Consider the following 20,831-nt stretch of genomic DNA (forward strand, 5'->3'; position numbering starts at 1 on the left):
TATTTTTTCCCCAGTAAATATACAATACACACTTCAACAGTACTATTAACCAACTTTTTATGCCAATTAAATTTTGCTGCACTAACAATACCAATGAAACACATTAAGAGGTCATACTTTTTCGTGAACAAACTGTAGCCAATAAACAGTTTTTTAAAAAAACAAATTAAAAAACAATTCTAAGTGCTGCCACAACATCCCTTTTCTTTAAACACATTATTCACAATAAATGTTCTCAATTAAAAAAAAAAAAGAAAAAAAAAGAAGAATACTTCTTTTAAAATAGTAAATTAAATGGCATTTTAAAAAATATGTACTGTGGTTCATTGGAAGTACACTGTATAGAAAAGAGAGAGAAAAAAAAAAGACAAGACATCACCTGTAAGATAATGGAGACACTTTGCGATACACAACACCACCTTATGTAATATTGTAAGCAAATTATTAATGAACAAAAATGTACAGAAGCAGATGGACAAGTTAGTGAATATCATGGTACTGCACAGCTTTAATACTGACACACATTTACTTTCCAGTGGAAGAGATAAAACACATATCTGAAAGTAATTGGGATGGCTTTATCAACGTCTAATGATACTGAATTTTGAATATAGTATAGTAAGGTGTTCCACCAAAGCTCAGCACAAGCTTTTGAATTAAAAGGGAAAGAAAAAAATTCTACCAGTGACTGAGTTAAACATTTTCCAGAGAATTAAATTTGAATTGTACCCTGAATAGTCGTCTCATCATATGATAATACCAAAACAAAAACCATACATATGTAAATATGATGCCTTCTTTATCTTGCTTGAACAATTTTTGCACATTTTTACGTAATGGTTTTAACTATAATGGTTTAACAAGCAGGAAAATTACATATATTCATTGGTCACATATATAAATAAATGCATACATTTTTTTCTCAACTTTTTTTGGTTTGTAACCTGTAAGAGTCTTGACCTTAAGGAAATTAACTAGCTTTTTTTTTTTTTAATATTCAGTAGTGCTGAGTTATAGTTGATGGCTGTAGTGTTTTATCTTATCATGGAACAAGTTAATGAAATGAAAAGCAACACATATTTAGCACTGTAATTTACTTTTCTAAAATTCTGCCATTACTAATTCTTAATACTGGTGAGCTCCAAGGCAATATATAAAACAACATAGACTGGTTATATGAAAAGGGTATTCAAATGGAAACTTGTGTTCATGGTCAGATAACTAACAGAAATAAGCTGTAGGATGCAATATTTAAATTAAGCATCAAATGAGTGGGCTATCCACATACAATATTCTAAGAAAAGTTTGACAATTTACTCATCGAGATTTGAGAGGTACAGAAGATTTGGACAAAGTCATGAAAATTAATGAAGAGACAGGATGCTGTCATTAATGTCCACTTACAGAGTCTGGTTTATTCAAAAAGTGTATAAACATGCGTTATTTCCTCATCATAGTAGTGTTTGAAGCCACTCACTAAAACACAGGTCAAAGATTTTCTTTGCTTATATCCAACTTTTTGGATGTATTGTATTGCCAGAAATGTACTTAATGCAAGTCGAAAATAATTTGACTGTTGCTTTCTTTCCAAACATCATTTTACTACAAATTTAGTGGATCCAGCTTCAGCTCTCACAGACTTCAGGTAACAGAACACAAAGGTTTGTTTAGACTGCATCAAAACAATTAATGTCATGAATTTCAGTGGTGCAGCTCTATCCTCTACTGTACTATACACGTATTGGAAAGATGAAATAAGATACTCTGATATTTCAGTTTTTTGGAAGCAGCTTGAATATGTCTCAATAATAAATTGCATCCTTAACTACTTACTAGGTATTTCTTGAGTTTATATTATTTGTTTCTCCTGGGAAATCTGTCTTTTATTTTGGGTTGGAGAAATTAATAGTAACAATTCTTTTAAAACTGCAGTATAAAACCAGCTTTAGTGAAACACCTTAACTTCTTTTGTTTGTAACAAGGTCTGTTTTTCTTCCCCTTCACTTCATGGCATGGGATGGCTAAAAACAGATACTAAGGGCATCATTCTAGTGAAAGGGTCTAGGCCATCTCATGCTACCTTCAATTTTCATATTCATTCTTTAATCTCACACTTCCAACTTCTGACCCTTTCTTAAATAGGAAGAACAACTATGTTGCTTGCTTCTAAAGGATTTAAATCTGTCTCTAATGTCTTCACTGACATCAGTTTTGCCTGTCACTTTCTCATTTCTACACCCCCGTGGAAAACCACCTAACACACTCCTTTACATCCAGCATCATCCGAAGTAGCTTACAGTATGTAAACCTTCTTCACACATTCAGTCTCTTTTTTCTTCATGTCATAAGGAGTAGAGTTTTGTGCTTATCACCAAATAAAATTGCAGTGCAAACTTTAAACATAAAAGTTACACAATTAAAAGTTAATATATGGCACCACAGCCTATTAATTCACATATAGTACAACCGACCAATAAAAACAGACATGAATATGAACATAGCTAAAAAGAAGGTGAGCTTGCATAGCAATGCAACAAAAGAAATTATATACAGAAGGAAATCTTTTTCATCCTGGAGGGTGATTGTTTTTTTTCTTTCTTTTTTATATACTCCTGACAAGGAATAGTTTAAGGTGGATGGTGTATTAAAGAGAAGAACACAAGTAAGGTATCTGTGGGATATGTGTGGCTGTGTGTCTTTACATTGCATTTACAGTTCTTTTAATAGTACATAAATAAAGAAAATGTTCATTGCACTGTTTAGTGTCATCACTTCCATGAGTTCAGACCTGATGGTCCATCAGAGCAGCTTGCAGTGTGTCTTCTCAACTACTCTATAGAGAGAAACAAAGAGAGAGAAAGAGGTTGTAATAAGGAGAAAAACACAAAACAAAGCCTATGGCAATATTACTGCAGCACAGGATGAATATTCAATAGGTTGGGAGAAGAGAGTTAATTGCTTCTAAGATGAAAAGCAATGGATGCTAAAATTCAGCACTTACCAACACCATATCTGAGACAGCACATTTCAGGGTTTGTGGATCAGCATTAGCTCTTTTACAAGCTACTGGGCAGTAACTGTCAGGAGGTACTGAGGGTCTGACTGCAGCAAATAGGAGGCAAACAGGCCAACAGATACATTGCTTTTACTAGTAAACATATCAGTATGCCTGAGCTAGCTGGGAGGTTGGTGTACTACTTCAAACGTAGAGTCAAACCTTTTGGCATCTGGTACTACCATCACGTACACGGAGTTAACAAGGTTTTATACCAGGTTTAATAGATATTGAGTGATAATAGAAAGAAGTTTGGAAAATAATTCCCCTGGCCTGGGAAGCTGAGGAAAGAGTTGGGATATACAACTGAAAAACTGGGCTACACACTCAAAGAAAAAGGACCTCCATCTACGGTCAAAAAGAGCAGACTACTGCTCATCAAGCAACAGAAAGTTAAGGAGAAGGCATCACAAGCTTGCCACTATGCCCAACAAATTCAGCACCCTTTCCATTCACTTTTCTAAGAAAAACTTCCAATGGCATTTCCAAGACAAGCACACTACACTTTGCCAAGAAAATTCTAAACTACTAGAATTTCCTTTCAATTTTCCCAGTGTTTCACTAGCATTACACACTGAAAGATGTACTATGTAGATAACGTTGGCGTGGCTTACAGATTTGAACTGGTCCAAACCAAAGAACAAAAGAACTTTATTTGTTTGTCATCACAGGCAAAACACCTCAGAAGGCAAAAAGATGCAAGTCAAATTTAATCTGACTACCACACTCAACTTCCTCCTCTCTTCACAACAGATTTATAATATTTTTCTTTTTGTCTATTTGAGAGTTTGAACTGAGCTAGAGATAAACTTACATAATTCACCAGTAAACTGTCCTTGACTGTTTGATCCCACATAGCCTACACTGAGAAGGTCACTGGCATTGCGTTGGTGACCTCCTCGCAAGACTTCACCTTTTCTAGGTCCAGTCGATCCTTTAGAAGAAGCTGTTCCCGAAGAGCTGTGGCCGCCAGGGGATGGGAAGTTGGGTTTACTATATGGTACGAGTGCCTCTTCTAGAAAAGCAAAAGAAAACAAAACAAAACGAAAACCAAATAAATTCCTATAAACAGGAATAAACAGGCTATTCTTATATGGACATGATTTTCATTCCTGCCCTCAGATATCTGTCTTTCGTCTTGCTTTATAGCATCAAAATTTTACCTAAGAAAATAGACAACTCAGTGTTGTATCCCACAGACAAGGAAACCAGAATGAATTTAGTCTTGCTTTCATGTAAACTCATAAGTTTAATTAATTATAAAAAGTCTAGATTCATTATGAAGTAATAGATCATGAATCATAGATACTTTAATAAAAAAAGATTCACATACAATTTCCCAAACAACGCAGCTATGATTAGATTTTTGCTTCAAGCCTACATGAATGTGCTTTTTCCTTTTTTTAGCTTAAATTACGGTAATATTACCACAATCAATTTAGATAAAGAACTACAATATCAGCTAATTTAATTAGCTTCCAGCAGCTCAGTAATTTCTAACAATGCAAAGTACACTGAAGATTTTTTTTAACTGGTTGTGAATTACATTGGAAAATATTATATCATTCATAGTATTAATAGTTGTAATATTTGGGGTGAGTAAATCTTCCTGCAGCTTGCTTCATGTTACATTATGAGCAAAAGGCTTACTTTTGCTCACTTGACTTCTTCCTCTGTGAAGACCTGTAATAATGAACTGCTTGCGAGAGCATGATTAATACCAATAAAGCATAGGACTGTATGTCTTCATATAGGATGAAGTAAAACAAGACATCACATCTGATTAGAGCTTCTAGGACATATTGTTGTAATAATCCTAACCTAAGAAGCAAAACAGCAGCACTGATTTAACACTGAAATAGAAGCACTATTTTACTTCTTTACTGTGTATGATTCACTTTTGCTGTCTCAGAAGCTGAAGAAAGAGACCTTGCTAAATATAGTTTGATTCAAGAAAGAACATGAGTATATATGCTTAACCTCAAACACAGGAATTGTCCCTTCTGAAACCAGTGGGATATCTCCTGCTTGAATCTTAAATTTTTTAAAGTGAATCTGAAAGGAGTTCCTTTTATTTGCTTTTCTTATTATCTTCACTCCTAAAAAACCTGATGAGGAGCAACAGACTTTCTTTGACAGAGGGCAGGAACACAGAAAGAAAAGTAGGTGGGGATGGTTGGAAAGAAAGAGGAGATAAAAATGTTTTTATTCACAATCTTGAAGCCTTTGCAAAGGCTGCAGCAGCGGTGCAATTAACTTAGGGAAATGCCAAATGAGAACAAATTTGTGGAAGAAACCCAGGATTTCATTCTTTGTGCCTGCTGCCACAAGTGAATCTGTTGCAGAAGAGGGCAGGCAGCTGACTTCTTTCTCTGCCAAAGTATCTCCCTCTGGCCCTGCCCAAGGGACCAGAATACTTCCGCTGCAGGACGTAAGGGCATTATCAGTGTTTTGTGCTATCCTTGCTGAAATATAAAGACATGCTTAAAAGACATAGTAAAATGGCATTTAACAGCCATAGCCTCCTAAATTATGTTACTTGTTCTTTATATATCAAGCTCTAACAATAGAATCAGATCCAAACCTGGTTTCCAAAGGCTGGCTAAAATATGGAACAGCTTGCATTAAGGCAGCAATAAAGCAAGCAGCATAAATCAGTTTAGCAGAAAGCTGGATGCATCTTTAAAGGCTGGAAAGAAAAGTCACTAGCATTGCAAAAGAGTTTGAAGATGACATATATGGTCAATTGATTTGTTTTTCTAGTTTGTGGACTCAGGATAAGGCCTCCTTCGGGTTCAATGAAATATTGAGAAAAAACGACCATGAATAAATATAAAGTGCATTATCATTATAGAGCATATGGTGTGTTAAATTATCTGTTGTGCCCTCAGAAATAAATACAATCCATAAAATAAGCAAACGTGACATAAAATAAAGGCTAAGTTTTTCACAACGTTCTAGAACGTGAAAGGCAGTTGTCTCAAGTCCTTAGAATGGGCTCACATTTATTAAATACTCAAAACACTGCCCCATGCCCCAGGCCTGAAAAGAATACAGGGAGCCTTTGCCAATGCCTTTCTCTTTGAAATACTGAGCCTCTGATTTGAAGATACAATTCTATCCCCTGTGAAATCAGGATATATGTGTGTAATGATGTTTCTATACCCCATAGGATAACCAAAAGGCTTTTAATATTATCAAAACTATTTTAACTTGATCTAGCATTACTTTCTTTAGAGGGGTAGCTGAGAATGTTGTATTTCATGTGTTGTAACTGTGGTTCCACAATGAAGCCATTGGCAGGAACTCAGTGATCTTGTTTATACTGAAAGCAACCAGTGGAAACATGGTTCCCAGAATTTGGTATTTTTATTCTGTTCAACTTCAAACCAAAGGTCTTGCTTTCAAAATCTCACTCACAGCTTGGTAATGTCTGAATGAAGCCCCCAAAGCCGCAAAATAACTATTTTCTGGAAGCTGATAGCTAATAATAACTCCTTTTGGAAACACATTGAAAACTGGGACACAACAGATTTCCAGAGATCTTTGTCATTATAAAGGAAAAGAGAAGTATAACTAATATTATTAAACCCTCAGAATTTTGCAGTATAAACAAGCACCACTCACAAGAGTAGCCTTTTTAAAATCTGCCAGAGAAAAGAATACAGAGCAAGAAAGCTGTAGTGCAAGAAGCTGGGATAAGAAGACAGACAGACAGATATGAAGCTCTGGCCCACCTTGTGCACAAACTTTATGAACCCCTCCCACCAAGGTAAAACTGTAGTATCTCCTAGAGGAATCCTCTGTAATTCATAAAGGATATGCAATTGGTCTGGTCAATCTAAATTTGACAAGAACAAGATACCTGTAATCACTCCAGCCCTAAATTCAATGCTCATGTAGGGCACTGGAAGTATCAAGATCAAGTTATTTTTATTTAAGGACAGATAAATACAAGTCCTGCAGGATGGGAATTTTACTACTCTATACCCTCTGTATCACAGAATAACTGACAACTTCTATTTGTACATTTATGAAGCAAAGGAAAAGGAGGGGAGTTCCTGATAACCAGGTCAGAGAAGCATCCTTAATAATAATTTACAAAGAAATGAGATGTATAAAGTATATTTGGGCTATTTTCCATGTCTTTGTACATCTTGTACATTGTAATTAAAGTTGCTGTTTCACCAAGTAGCATGAATTTCACACACTGTTATTAAACTGTGACTTCACATCATCATTTCACAACATGAACAAGCACTCACTTGTTTATGCAGCTGAAAGATTAGGGGGTTTAATGGTACCATTACGGTTGTATTTTAAAATATGGATTGTAGTCAAAATATTTACATTTTAAAAATGGGTAGCAATATTAGGAGGACTTTATTCAGTAAATCCTGCCCCCATGACAGGTTTGCCTGCATACTACTATTTTTTGTTTTACTGTGGGAGCTACATACATAGTTGAAGAAACAGTGTAGCCCTACAGAAAGCTCCACATACAGTATGATTATTTTTTTTTAATCTTCTTAATTGTTCTCTTGTATCACTCTAATCAGCACTGGGATAACATGTGATTAGTGGGTTAAAGAAAATACCTAGTAAGGGGATGTGAAACAGCAGCTTTTACTTGAGGTCAGGCTGAGAGAAGGAATCTGTCAATATTGTAGAACTACAACTCCAGCTCAGCATCGTCTCCCGCACACATTTTTACAGACTTGAAATCCATTTAGAAGATAAAGTCAGCACTCGGCAATGAGCAGGTCCTGTATAAAGGTGAAAACTTGTGCTGTCGTCTTGCTGGGCCTAAGAGTTGAATGTTACTTTGTCATATCCTTGAGTAAGGAGAAGACAGTGTTTTAAATATAACTGGAAGGAATGTCAGTAGTTCAGAAGGATCAGCCTTCTTGCAGACATGCAAAACCAACTCCTGCCAACTTAGAAGCAGGTTGAAACAACTAGAAAATATAGCCCTGCATGTATAAATAACTATATCTAACAGAAAATACTCTAAAAATCTGTTTCTCCTTCCTTCCCTGCCTGCCTGAAACTGTTCCTGGTTTTTTCCATCGCTCTGCTTGACAACATTATTAATTGCCCAAACACTGTAAAGAATGCACCAAGTCAGGTGCTAATGAGATTTCACTGTTGCAGGAGGGAAAATACTTGGATCACAAGCTTTCATTTCACTTTGCCTTTTCTTACTCTCCAGCCTGAGCCTTATCAGTGCTGGCACCGAGGGGCATGAGGTGATCCTAGGCTCCTGCCAGGTACAGAAACCCTCAGCTGAGAAGTGTCAAGAAGCCGTCTGCCCTGCCTGGGCTAGTGCAACGCACACACACCTGATCCGAACGCTTGTTTGTGTTGGGCTTTCCTGAAATCCTCTTGGCGGTCTGTAGAGCTTATCCACTCCTGGGTTTGCCGCTGCCACTCTAGTGACGTCCTAGCTTGCCGGTCCAGGGAGCTCTTTGTTTCATCTAGGTTCGGTGCATGCTGCCTCTCAAGAGAGCTTCCTTTCCTCTCTGCCGAGCCTCCGCGCTGGCCGGGGACTATTTGCTGCCTTAAACCCTGACCAGGGGGCGGGTCGGGTGGTGGTGGAAGATCTAAAAAACGTGAATAAGATTTAGATGAACTAAGTTTTTAGTTGAAACAGAAGGTCTATTTGACACTGAAAAGTCCCTTGGAAATGGCATGAATCACTTAATTTGCTGATTTTAAAAGGAGGAAATGTCATGTTAATCAGAAATGTGGTTTTAACTTCTGCTAGTTTTTTATTTAGGTTACTGTGTTGCTAGCTCTTTCTAACTTCCAGAAAAATCAATAGTCTCTGAGCCCTGACTTACAGTTCTAAGCATGGGATTTATTTTCTGTGGGGTATACTCCAGCTGGCTCTTTCAGTAACAGCAAGCAATTAAGAAAGGCTATGAAAAACTGATCTGTGCCAGTTGATGATTTCCCCCCCTCATATTGGGGCTTGCTTCATCATCCCCATTTTTGGGCTTCACTTTCAGCTTGAGGTTTAAACTCAAAATCTAAATATACAACTTCATCAAAATGAATAAAATTCCAGAAAAAAATTGGGAAAAATTATTCACAAAACCTACTGTCATTGAAAAAGCATCAACACATCTGTGAAAAATACATGTTTAAACGGAACCACCAAACAACCGGTGAGCATTTTATTCAAGTACTATTTGAAAGTTCAGCCAAGAGCTAGAGTCTTCACAGACAAGAGGAGGGCACTCTTAAGTTTAGCAGTCTTGCAAATATAACCAGTCAAAACACAATTTCAGCTAAACACTGAAAGATGCTTGCCTCATCTCTAACAACTCCTGTCCTTTTCAAGTTTATCACTTGGACTACTAAGATGCTTGTAGAATTGAAGATCAAGCTTCTAATCACATTTGTGGAGGCAAAAGTACATTTTGTTTATTAGTCCTTGACCCAAGGTAATTATAGAATCGGGATAATTATAATCCTAAATGTAAGATTTTCATGTAAACTATATGATAGACTAATAATAGTCCAGAAAAGACTCAGATTATTTAAAAAAAAAAAAATAAATCAGAAAAGGGAAGAACCTTTAGTATTGTAATGAAAACTCTATCATAGGGGATACCCATTTTATATGTAGAACACTTGTTGAGGATTCTGGTTTTGGGAAATGCATATCTCAAATAAATCTGTGCAGCCCCACCAACTTCACTAAACCTATGTTAGTTTACACTAGATATTGGTCTGTCCTGCTTTCTAGTCTTTTGTACCTTACAGTGTTGTGAAGGTTTATCAAGGAATTGAACTTGTCTCAATTAACAGGCATGGAAAAGTAAACCTCTGCTTTGCCTGCAGGAAAGGCTGATGTTTATAACTCTAGTGAAACTGAAATTCATTCTATAAACTGGTGAGGAGGCCTCTGGAGGGATTTTCTTTCAAAGTCTGTAATCCAGCTTTATATAATGCTACACAGATTTTTTTTCCATGCCCTTGCTGTTAAAAGTGATACTTATATTTGGGGCAGAAATGCTTCTAAAGTTGCTGAGATGTCACTCCAGTCAACATTGTCTCTTACAAATAAATGAGGACATGTGGGTTATTTGTGTCTACAAGGGAAAGAGGTTGTATCTGATGTTGCTCCTGTACCTTTGTTCACAGCTGAAGTGCTATACCCCCGATCAAGATATCTACCTTCTGGCTAGAACAGCCTTATAATAATCTGTCAGTGAGCTTGGTGTACGCTCTATGTTCAGCACTAATTTATTTGAGAAATTTTCGGTTATGAATATAGATGTGACCTTTCATGACAATGACTATACTTGAGTTACTGTAGGTGGAAGCAGGAGGGTATGGGAGCTTGCCAATGTTAAAATTGCTTTATAGTGTTGGCTTCCAAAATGGCATTTCTTATAATTGATTTTATTGCGATCATAACCAGTTAATGTACAGAACCACAATGCAGGCATCTGCTTATGCAATCTGAAATAGATATTACTGAAGTTGTGATTTATAAGCACTTTACGGAGATGCATTGAATCCAATAAACACAGTCCTAACTTGACATCTGACAATGTAATTTTCCAAGATAAAATATTTACTGTTGAATATAAACAAAATTTTTAAGTAGTATCGTAGAAAAAAGTAAGAATTATTGCAGTATTAAACTTCTTAACATACAGTACCCTTCTTCAGGAATTGCCTTCTAATAGCTGTTATTAATTAGATACTGAGAAGGAAAGAAGCTTTGTACTTAAACCATACTGCATGTTCTACAGCTAGCTGCAGCTCCTGGAATTACTGTAGACTTACACTGCTGCTTTACTGTTAACCTGATTCTTGCTTTTATCCATCTGCAAAATGGTCATAGTGATTGCCTTATGCATAAAAACTAAATGAAAAAACATGTTTGTGAAGTTCTTTGGGTTTTTTAGACCTGTGGATGAGTTGAAGTGAAAAATAAAGTTTATCTTCTAATGAAGCTTCACCCAATTCTAGAAGAATGACAGGTACTACAGAATTAATGTAAGCTGGCTCCACACTTACTGAAGTGTGTTAGACACGTCTGAGAAGATCTGTAAGGACAGTTACTAATTCCAGCCAACCATCACCTGACTAAACCATTTGCTTTTTCACTTTCTTACTCAGTTTGATAGTCATAGTAACTCCTAACTTTCCTTTTTAATAAAAGAAGCTGGAAGAGAGCTTCATTTGGAAATATGGTTTTTATTTGCTCTACAACTTAAATCCTGTAGTGCAAATCTTCTGCCTTAGGTAAATTACTAAATAAGCTCTGTTATCTCGTCTGGGCATATTATAAAGAATGCATGTATCTGGAGTAATGAGCTTCTTCCTCCAATGCCACAAGAGAACAATCTTGCCTTTCCTTTCTTCTCCTCTCCTCTCACTTCCCAGCCAAACATGTCCATATGTGACCATGCACATGTCTCCACACACGGTTGCAGGTATGCACATACATGATGGTTAATGGTTGGCATTTTGACTGCTAGTAAAGCGGTAACAGAGATCAGACGAGCTAGTAGGCTCAGTCCCTAACAGGCAGACTTATTACCACATAGAGGCAAGCCAACTCATTCCATCATATCAATCACTTCAGAGAAGTTTTGAATCTAGAAATTTAAGGACTTCAGCAGGATTTTCAGTGAGGATACCCAGAGTGGTATCACTGATTACCACTATACTTCCATCTAAATGACATTTATCTTCCAGGTGCCAGATAAAACACCTGAAAACCCACACTGAGCTACAAACTTACTAGGCCAGTGGGATGTTATCCAGACTACCACTTGCAGCCTCTAATGGCAGGATCATCAAACCTGCAAGGCAATTTATAAGTGCATTGGCGGAGAGGTGATGGTCTTATTGATTTAGTAATGGAGGGATTGTGACTGAGAAGCTGTAGGACATCAGAGTGCCTGATAAGAGGCAGATGAATGGTCAGCTTGCGATTACTCCAGCCCTCCTTTAGAAGGTAAAGCATTGGCCAAATGATTCAGGCACCAGTCGAGCTTTGGCACAGCCTCTCATTATTAACAGGAAAAAGCAGCAAGAACCTACAAATATAAGGACATCCCTTTCTACCTGTGCCAGTGATTTGTTTTCCTGGTGGTGATACTTAATGCAACATTTAATAAGCCTCTGAACCACTTTCTAGCATCAGAAGGTAAGCATCTTCTCTACAATGATCTAACTAAACAAAAATTGATTTGTAATACATGATAGCAAGTCACTGGCAAAGCTAATAGAAATTTTAAGTTCCAGTTCTCCTTTTTAAGCCCTAACCATATTTCCCTTTTGCCTCCTCTTTGGTTTTTTTAAACATCATGCTCAGCTAAGGAAGAGCTTTTAACTTCAGTCATGCAATTACCATGCCACCACCTATATGACAGGTTCTGCTGTTTTGCAATTCATGAATACATCGTTTCTGGGAAAACAAATTATTCCTTGAGCACTAGAACTAAAAAACTTCTATTTGTTTTTTATGGTGGACTGTGAGCTTAAAATGAATGTTTTCATCATCTGAGGGATTCATAAGGTATTCTTCCTCTGTGGATTTGTTGTTGTCTCCATGGTCTTCTAGGATGCGGAAGTTAAAAACCAAGTTGTACAGCAAGACAAATATGAAGACTCAATCTAGAGTCAGTCTCTAGAGGATTCTGACCTGTGACCAAAGAAAATTAAGAAGCAGGCTTTTAGGGGATTTTTGTGGATTGCTGTCAAAAGTAAGCATGAAGTCGTACCCTCATATGTTTACATAGTTTGGGATCTGTGTGCTATGTGTTAAATATTACAGTTTCTTAGGTCTTTTGCACCGTCCCACATGGTTGCAGTTAACAAGGAGGAAGTGCTCAGGATGTGTACAGGAAAGGGCAGAGAATGGGCATGGCTGGAACTCACCTGGTCAACGAAAATTTAGTACAACAGATATCCAGTATATGGCCAGATTTAAACACCGGATTCTAGGACTCATGCAGCTTGGGAATTTGAAGATGACTGACAAACCAAGTATGTTTTCATATAATAAATCCAAGAGGAAGCAGTTTTAAGGGGATGGATTGGAGAAATCTCAAAATCAGGAGAAAATGTATAGTGATGCTTCCCATGGAAATCAGGACAGCCCAGGGCTGAACGGACTGGCCTGGATTAGGGCTCAGAATTGCTGGATCTATCCTAGGTTCTCCTACTTGCTTTTTCTAACCATAGCTTAAGCGTAGTGGTATTGTCTCTCTTTGTAAAGTTCACTGCGATATTCCACACAAAGCATCCAGTTACCATTTTTAATTTCTGTATACCAGAGGTCCCTAAATTCAGTTTGTTTACATACACACAGGTGGCAGCAGAAATCTTTAGCTTCCTTAATTGACAAATGTTCTTTTGCAAATTTAGCTATGACTCAGACTTGCCGTTACACTTTAATGACTCATATTCAGTAAGAGTTGAAGTGGAAAAACTGTACGATTTGTGTTTGTTTGTTCCTGTGGTAAGACAGGATGGGAAGGGATCCTCTATTACTCCAGGACATTATCAATTTTTGAAACATATAGTAAGCACTTTAACTACATTTATAACAGACAAATGTTAAGCTAACAGTGTCCAAAAGCTATTATGATTACTTCCTGTGTCTGAGAGGTGGATTGTTGAAGGAAATATTATATCATTGGTGTTCTGACTCAAATATATGAAAGAAACTCCAATAAGATTAGTAATTTATAAAGAATAAATAAAAGACAATAGGAGATTTCTCTTTTTAAATAAATCTTAAAATCTGATCTCTTTCACTAATTCAAAACAATACCAGATTTTATGATGGAGTAACTCCCCAAGGAGTCACCCTTCCATCTGTCTCATGACTGAACTGGATTCCCATTAATTTTCTGGTACCCACATTACAGTTAAACATTTCTATAGCAACAGTACTCAAAAGCAGAAGGATTAAGGTTCCACCATAGTGAGTGCACTACAAACTCACATGCACACAGAATTTGTGGCCCCAAAGGCTCATAGTTCAGAATATGCTATGCAGAAGGGTTGACTTTATATATGCACAGAAAGAGTATTGCCAGCACCACAAGCGACACCCACAATTTCCAGTTACTATTCTCATAGACACATCTATTTAATGGATCGGCATAGCAGGGAGGCCTCTGGAATATATCCAGAATGGGAGGGCATTTATGTTTAAACCAAATCAGATCTGTATGAGTGGAGTCTAAGCTACCTTAAGCTGCTTCCCCAAATAATACGGTAATGAGGATGACCCATAGAGCATGAGATGTAACGATAACCCCTTTGGTGAAGATTTTCACTTCTGGAATCTGTTCTCCACCTTTGTGGTCTGACAAACAAGGAATCTGTCAGACCATACTGCAAATTATATCTGTACACCTGATAACATGACTGAGAGGAGCGGTCTGGTGGTTTTAGTGGCCATAGTCCACCTTGCAAACTGTTAATATATTTTATACTTGTACCTAGAATAATAAATAGCACATTATAAATAAACCAAACTAAATATACTCTCTATCAAATCTATTTATTATGTTACCTGTCCAAAGAAAATAACGAAGGCAGTTCGACTTGATGATCCTTATGGGTCCCTTCCAGCTTGAGATATTCTGTGATTCTATGATTCTCAAGTAATTTTTACTAGAATAAGGAGGACGTTTATACTAAAAGCTAAAGTAATTTTTTTTTTTATTTTTAGACCTTTCCCATACACTGGCAGATTTGTCAAGGTGTACTTAAGATTAGGAGATAGACTCACTGGCATCACACCCACTCCCATGGTCCAAATAGTGTTACAAGAGCCAGTGAGGCAGGTGGAACAGTCTAGCTCTCAGAATTGCCCTGCTTTGAACACCAAAAGAGAAGTCAGCACGAGGAAAGTGATCATGTCTCCATCTGCATGGCATTACAGATATCCTTAGTGGTTCCTTTAATGCTCTTTTCCCATTAGCCTGCTTCTCCCCTCTGATAATTTCAACACCTACAGAAGCCAGGCCAGAGATCTGAAGAAATGAGGGGGAGGTAGCCAGCCAGCCACCTTCCTATCCAGTCCTCCTCAAAGAGTAACAGGCAGCAACTGCATCTTTTGCCAAACTCAAGACAGGGTAGACAAAGACAATGGAGGACTGAGATAATCTTAGTCATTAGAAGAGCAGAACAGGCATGCCTGAAATTTCCAGATGGGAGGCAGTGGTCAGAAGTGGAGATGTCAAAGAGGGAAACAAAGTCACTGAGGTCAGCGGATGTCAGGAATGAAGCAGCATGGACAAGACATGAGGCAGAATCATGAGCAAAGTGTGGCACATATTGCTGTAGCTGTTGGGTGGCTGTCAAAAACAGCACAAACCAAACAGAGCATTGTGGAGCTGGCTCTACACTTCTCCTTAGGAATGCATGCCATACTGCTACTGCTGGTGGTGGCTATTTTCAATTAATGTAAAATTACCCACAGGCCATTTTTTAATGTCAACTCTGTCCTGGTTTCAGCTGGGATAGAGTTAACTGTCTTCCTAGTAGCTGGTACAGTGCTATGTTTTGAGTTCAATATGCGAAGAATGTTGATAACACTTTTTTCAGTTTTCAGTTGTTGCTCAGTAGTGTTTAGACTAAAGTCAAGGATTTTTCAGCTTCTCATGCCCAGCCAGCGAGAAAGCTGGAGGGGCATAAGAAGTTGGCACAGGACACAGCCAGGGCAACTGACCCAAACTGGCCAATGGGGTATTCCATACCATGGGACGTCACATCTAGGATATAAACTGGGGGGAGTGGGGGCAGGGAATTGCTGCTCGGGGACTAGCTGGGTGTTGGTCGGTGGGTGGTGAGCAATTGCACTGCGTATAATTTGTACATTCCAATCCTTTTATTACTACTGTTGTCATAGTGTTATCATTATCATTATTAGTTTCTTCTTTTCTGTTCTATTAAACTGTTCTTATCTCAACCCTCGAGTTTTACTTCTTTTCCCGATTTTCTCCCCCATCCCACTGGGTGGGGGGGAGTGAGTGAGCAGCTGTGTGGTGCTTCGTTGCTGGCTGGGGTTAAACCATGACAACTCACATGCAACACAGTCATTTTTGGGTAAGATTTATATTGAGATCTGAGAAAACCTAAGAGATGCTAACATGTTCAGAGCTGAAACGGAGAAAGGCTCCTTGAAGCCTCACTTAAGCAAGCTCCACACTGCTAGCATTGCAATATTGCTCACGTGACAAGCTGGGGACCCCACTTCACCAAACAAATAATTCACTGTAACATATATTCCTTAAAAGATTGCTCTATGTTCTCCCACTCTGCACACATGCCTGTTGCAGGTTATCAACAGGGACTTCACCATAACACTTACCGTCTGTTATTCCCTCCCTACGATGAGGCAAGGGGGGTTGGTCCAACCGTCCTCCCTTGTGTTTTTTAGTGGGCCTTGGCCTCTGACTCTGATTGACAGCCGCACTGGTGTTGCTGTCAGTAGAAAAAGGGCTGCTCGGCCGAGGTCTCTGAGAGGAAGGATATGCTTTGCCTAAACAAAAAGAGAAACCGGATGAAAAAATGTTATTGCCTTGAAATGGGCTGTTCTATTAATGTCTGTTCCGAAACATTAAACCTGATCTAATTCTCAGAGGCAAGCAAGTGTCCCCTTGAGGTACCCACTGATGACAACAGCTTTAAGACACACCACAACAAGCGAAGTGAGAAACTTGGCATTCTTTTGTCTTTAACTTTTACCATTAAAATCATTCCATCTGTTGTGATAAAACTACTGTATGCCATGTAACTCCTACCTGCTCTGTGTGCTGAACAGATGTGTCATAACAACTCCACAGCCTTGAGCAGGGAAGGAAAACAGTTCTGCAATCATATCAGATTTATCTCCTCCTGCCTTCCACCTTCACGTTTGCCAAGCCAGATTCTCATCTCAGGGGCTCCCATATGCACTGTATATCTGGAGTAACTCCAGTGAGATAAACACAACTGATTTTGCAAGCTATGTACCAGTGTAGGTTTGTATACTTAAGGGCTCTTTTTTCTCAAGAAATAAAAATGGGGGTATATTTAAATGCTAAAATGTTCTTGTTCCTTTTCAGTACTTTTATATGTTAAAAAATAATGTATTCTGATTGAATTTATTCCTCAGATTTTTTTTTTTAAATATATATAGACTAACCAAGCTATGTGATTTCTCTTAAAAAAAAAAAATCATCTTTGATGCTGTTGTATGGAGCAGATCATTAAAAGCATCATGCAGGAACCATAGCAGCACAGTTCATTTACTACATTCACTTTCTCTTACTTTGGTATTTGTATTCAGTTAACTTAACTAGGTTTATTATTTAATAATTGATGAAAACTAAAGATCACCATTTTTTACTTTCTTTTTTTTCATCTGTACGTCATTCTCGCCAAGTATCTTGGGTATGTTAACAGTTTAATTAATTTACAATTGGTACTTAAAATTCTTACATGTTTTAATCCTATCTGCAGTGGAAAATATATAAGCCAGTCAGAACTTCTGCTCTTTCAGTGCTATTGTAGGCCCAAATGGTGTCAGAGTTGATGGAAAGTACCAAATGTCTGTTTGTTATTTTATTAGTCAACTGACACCAAGCTAGTAAGGAGATTTTTTATCTTCTGGTTAATTTAGACCAGGGTCTACCCTGCTGTGAGTTACGTTTTCTACTAAAACATTTTAAGAGATGTGCTTGCTTCCAACATGCCATCATAGATGAACGGATCTAGATAAGCCTAATCAGGAGTAATATGCTACCTGCTACACTATTTGAAATATTCTCAGTGCAAAGAGGGCAAAGTGAAAAAAAGTAGCCATAATCTTTCTAACATGGTGTTTTGCATTAATACATACATGTTAGAATAACATCTCAGTATTTGACTGCAGAGATTTCCTCACTGTCTCAGGCTTGATCTTCTGACTTCTGACTGATGTGCACCCTGAGGAGGACTCTGCTCTTAGGCACGCTTGTCTCCCAGCTGCATGTCACTGCCAGCTATTGGAGGTTACCATGTTTGAACCCCTCATGTGGACATTCCCTAACTCTCCTCTACCAAAATAAGACAAACTGAACTTAAACGGTATGAAAAGTATGCCTTTGCTAAAACCCGGCTCATTTTAACTGAAGTGGGTTACAGAACGCCCACCCAAGCAGCTAATTCTGGAGCTGGGAGAAAGCGGTAATAAGCATTTGGGGGAAGGCTGGAAACATTAACCTCTATAGCTGGCACAGCTGCAGCCAGACAAAGACAAGTGATCAAGCCCTTGTTTCACAGATAAGGATAAAACAGCAGATGAACACAGACAAAATATTAAAATTTCATTTAAAAATAAAAAAAAGACCACTAATGCAAAGAAATTCAGATATGAGCCTGAAATTCCATCCTAGCTCACAGCACATTGCACAGATGTCTTGCAAAAATAAACTCGCAACATGCAAGTGCAACTAGTGAGTGCAGGACGAAGATTCTTCACACTTGACTAAAGAAATGTGATTATTCATTCAGAATGTTGGATTGAAAAAGAAATAGACGCCAAACATTCCTTCTTTTATCCCTCCATGAAAATCAGGGAAAATAAATAGCACTGACCTAAATCAGACATGGGGCAAACTCAAATGATGCGCAGGCTCCCAAAACACATTTTTCAATGCACCTAATGATGATTACAGCATCTTGTATTTGTATGCAGTCCTTCCAGTAAGAACTGCTGAGCAGTATCAGACTCTCTGTAGTAGACTTAGTATGTTTAAGTGGAGGCAAGAATGAATCCCCTAATTCTTGATTTAATTTCCAAGGGGGTTAAAAAGGAAAACTGTCTGAACTTCACAGCAAATGGCACAATGGCTTCTGGAAACTGGAATCAAAGTGTCTGGCAAGAGAGACACCTTGCACCTGCACTTACCAGTGCCTCTTATGCTTGGCAATCAAATGCAACCCCGTGAGGCTATCAAGTTGGACTTCTCCTTTCGTATCAGTGAGAATATTTCACAGCTGTTTTGAATGGGTGAAAATAACTGTCCAGACTCCAAAGGAGTAAAGAGTCAGGACCTTCAGACTCCCTCCAGAGCAATGAACAGAAATAATACTGCTGCTTCACTACTACAAGACGCCATTTTGCACGATGTGGGGGTTGCTGCGGTGCAGCAGGTCCATAATAGGCATGTCTGATCCACACTACCCTGGGAGGTATCATATCGTAATGAAATTGCAGTAAGCACTGAGGAGTTATTTCCATTTGCTGAGGTTTTTGTGAGGAAAAGAGGGGAGGGCTGTTCGTTTACATGTGGGTTTTATTTTGTTTCCATTTTGCCTGCTGGATCATTAAGAGAGTAAGAAGGTAATAATCATAAAGTCTCTACCACAACCGTTGAATATTTTGTCGTATCCTAAACTCTAACAGTCTGTCTGAGGAATAACATGCAAGTATTCAGTTTAAGTGCATTTGTGACCTAATTAAGCTAGGAAAATATAACTGACAAGAGAGCTCTCATCCTTTCCTTGTGCTTTCCATTTACACAGCTACAATAAGAAATTATATTTATTGAAAAGTGTCTATGTGTTTATGTGTCTATTTACTTTTGTTAGGTGTGTGTTTGTGGTGGAAACTGTACTTCTCGATGGCCTGATACAAGTGACATTAACTTTGGGTGAATCTTTGCATTAGCTTTTACTGAGGCCAAGAACACCACCAAAAAACAGGTTGGGAAGGATTTACTCCTGTTATTCAAGACTGTTTAGGAGACTCTTCCAGCAAAATAGGGTATTTTAAATTATAGTTTGGCCAAATGTGCCCATAGTAGATCAGTGAAGGTCTACATCAGGTTTTGTTTTGGTTTGCTTTGTTTTTTTCAAATGATGAGACAGCTTTAATGAGTCAATTTTCCACTAGTGTAAGAAGCAAGTGAGGGTTTTAACTACTTTTAACGGTGATATAACTATCTTTGAAGGATGATTATGTCTGACCAAAGTCAATGGCAAAAGACCCAGAGATCTGAGCAAAGCTGTATCTGATCACTTTGTAGTTTGTTGGCAACATAGGACTTTGCGATTGATTCTTTTCTTCATTCCTAACATTCCTAAAAGGCAGTGTTTGCCATGAAGTCACTGCATGCAGTAAGCCTGCAGTTTTCAGCCCTAGCATGTGGAGACATTTCTCATAAATGCATACATTTTACTGAAGGATAGATTTCATACCAGACTAATAGTAAAAAATTCTAAATTATAGGAACCTGTGGGCAGGAATCGGCTGAGAAAGCATAACGAAAATATGATCCAAGTTCATACTTTGCTATTAGATTTGTGGATTTAAATAATTAGTTATTTTTTGTAAGACTAAGCACATGCAAATACATTCTTTTTTCCAGAATATTTAAAAGTAATTTTTACTTATCTTTTTTTTTTGCTAGAAATAAAACATATGGAGCTTTAAAAATATGAACTAAATTATGTTTACTTTTCATTAATTCATTTTAGAAGATCGGCTGTTTTCAAAAGCAACAGTCACTTTACCTTTGTTACATTTAACTTGGCAGATTTAGTTGGCAATAATTAAAATTAAATTTTATCAATATATATAAACTTATTAAGTATTTTTAAATCAGCTATTAATAAGGCTTTTAAACAGTTTGTATTGTTAACAATAAAAGCACACCAATTTACCCCATGCTTAGAAAAATTTCACAGAAGAATACACTTTTGCAAGAAGAGATGCAACAGAGGAGCAGGGATGGAGATAACTATTTAAACATGATGTTCA

General features: G+C 37.7%; 1 protein-coding gene across 12 annotated transcripts in view; it reads right to left on the minus strand.

The window, feature by feature from the left end:
- Positions 1–302: 302 nt before the first annotated feature.
- The window catches only part of ROBO2 (roundabout guidance receptor 2), a 947,974-nt gene continuing 927,445 nt past the window's right edge, over positions 303–20,831 (minus strand). For 6 of the 12 annotated variants that reach the window (XM_049824864.1, XM_049824871.1, XM_049824868.1 and 3 more), the window contains 4 exons: positions 16,416–16,586; positions 8,398–8,658; positions 3,870–4,070; positions 303–2,833 (listed from right to left, as the gene is read on the minus strand). In XM_049824864.1, coding sequence (XP_049680821.1) covers positions 2,832–2,833; positions 3,870–4,070; positions 8,398–8,658; positions 16,416–16,586 — 635 coding nt within the window. In that variant the 3' untranslated portion in view covers positions 303–2,831. The remainder of the gene's footprint in view (positions 2,834–3,869; positions 4,071–8,397; positions 8,659–16,415; positions 16,587–20,831) is intronic. The other 6 variants (XM_049824876.1, XM_049824872.1, XM_049824874.1 and 3 more) reach the window with 3 other exon arrangements.

Source organism: Accipiter gentilis, chromosome 21 (assembly GCF_929443795.1).
Source record: "Accipiter gentilis chromosome 21, bAccGen1.1, whole genome shotgun sequence".
NCBI classification, from domain to species: Eukaryota; Metazoa; Chordata; class Aves; order Accipitriformes; family Accipitridae; genus Astur; species Astur gentilis.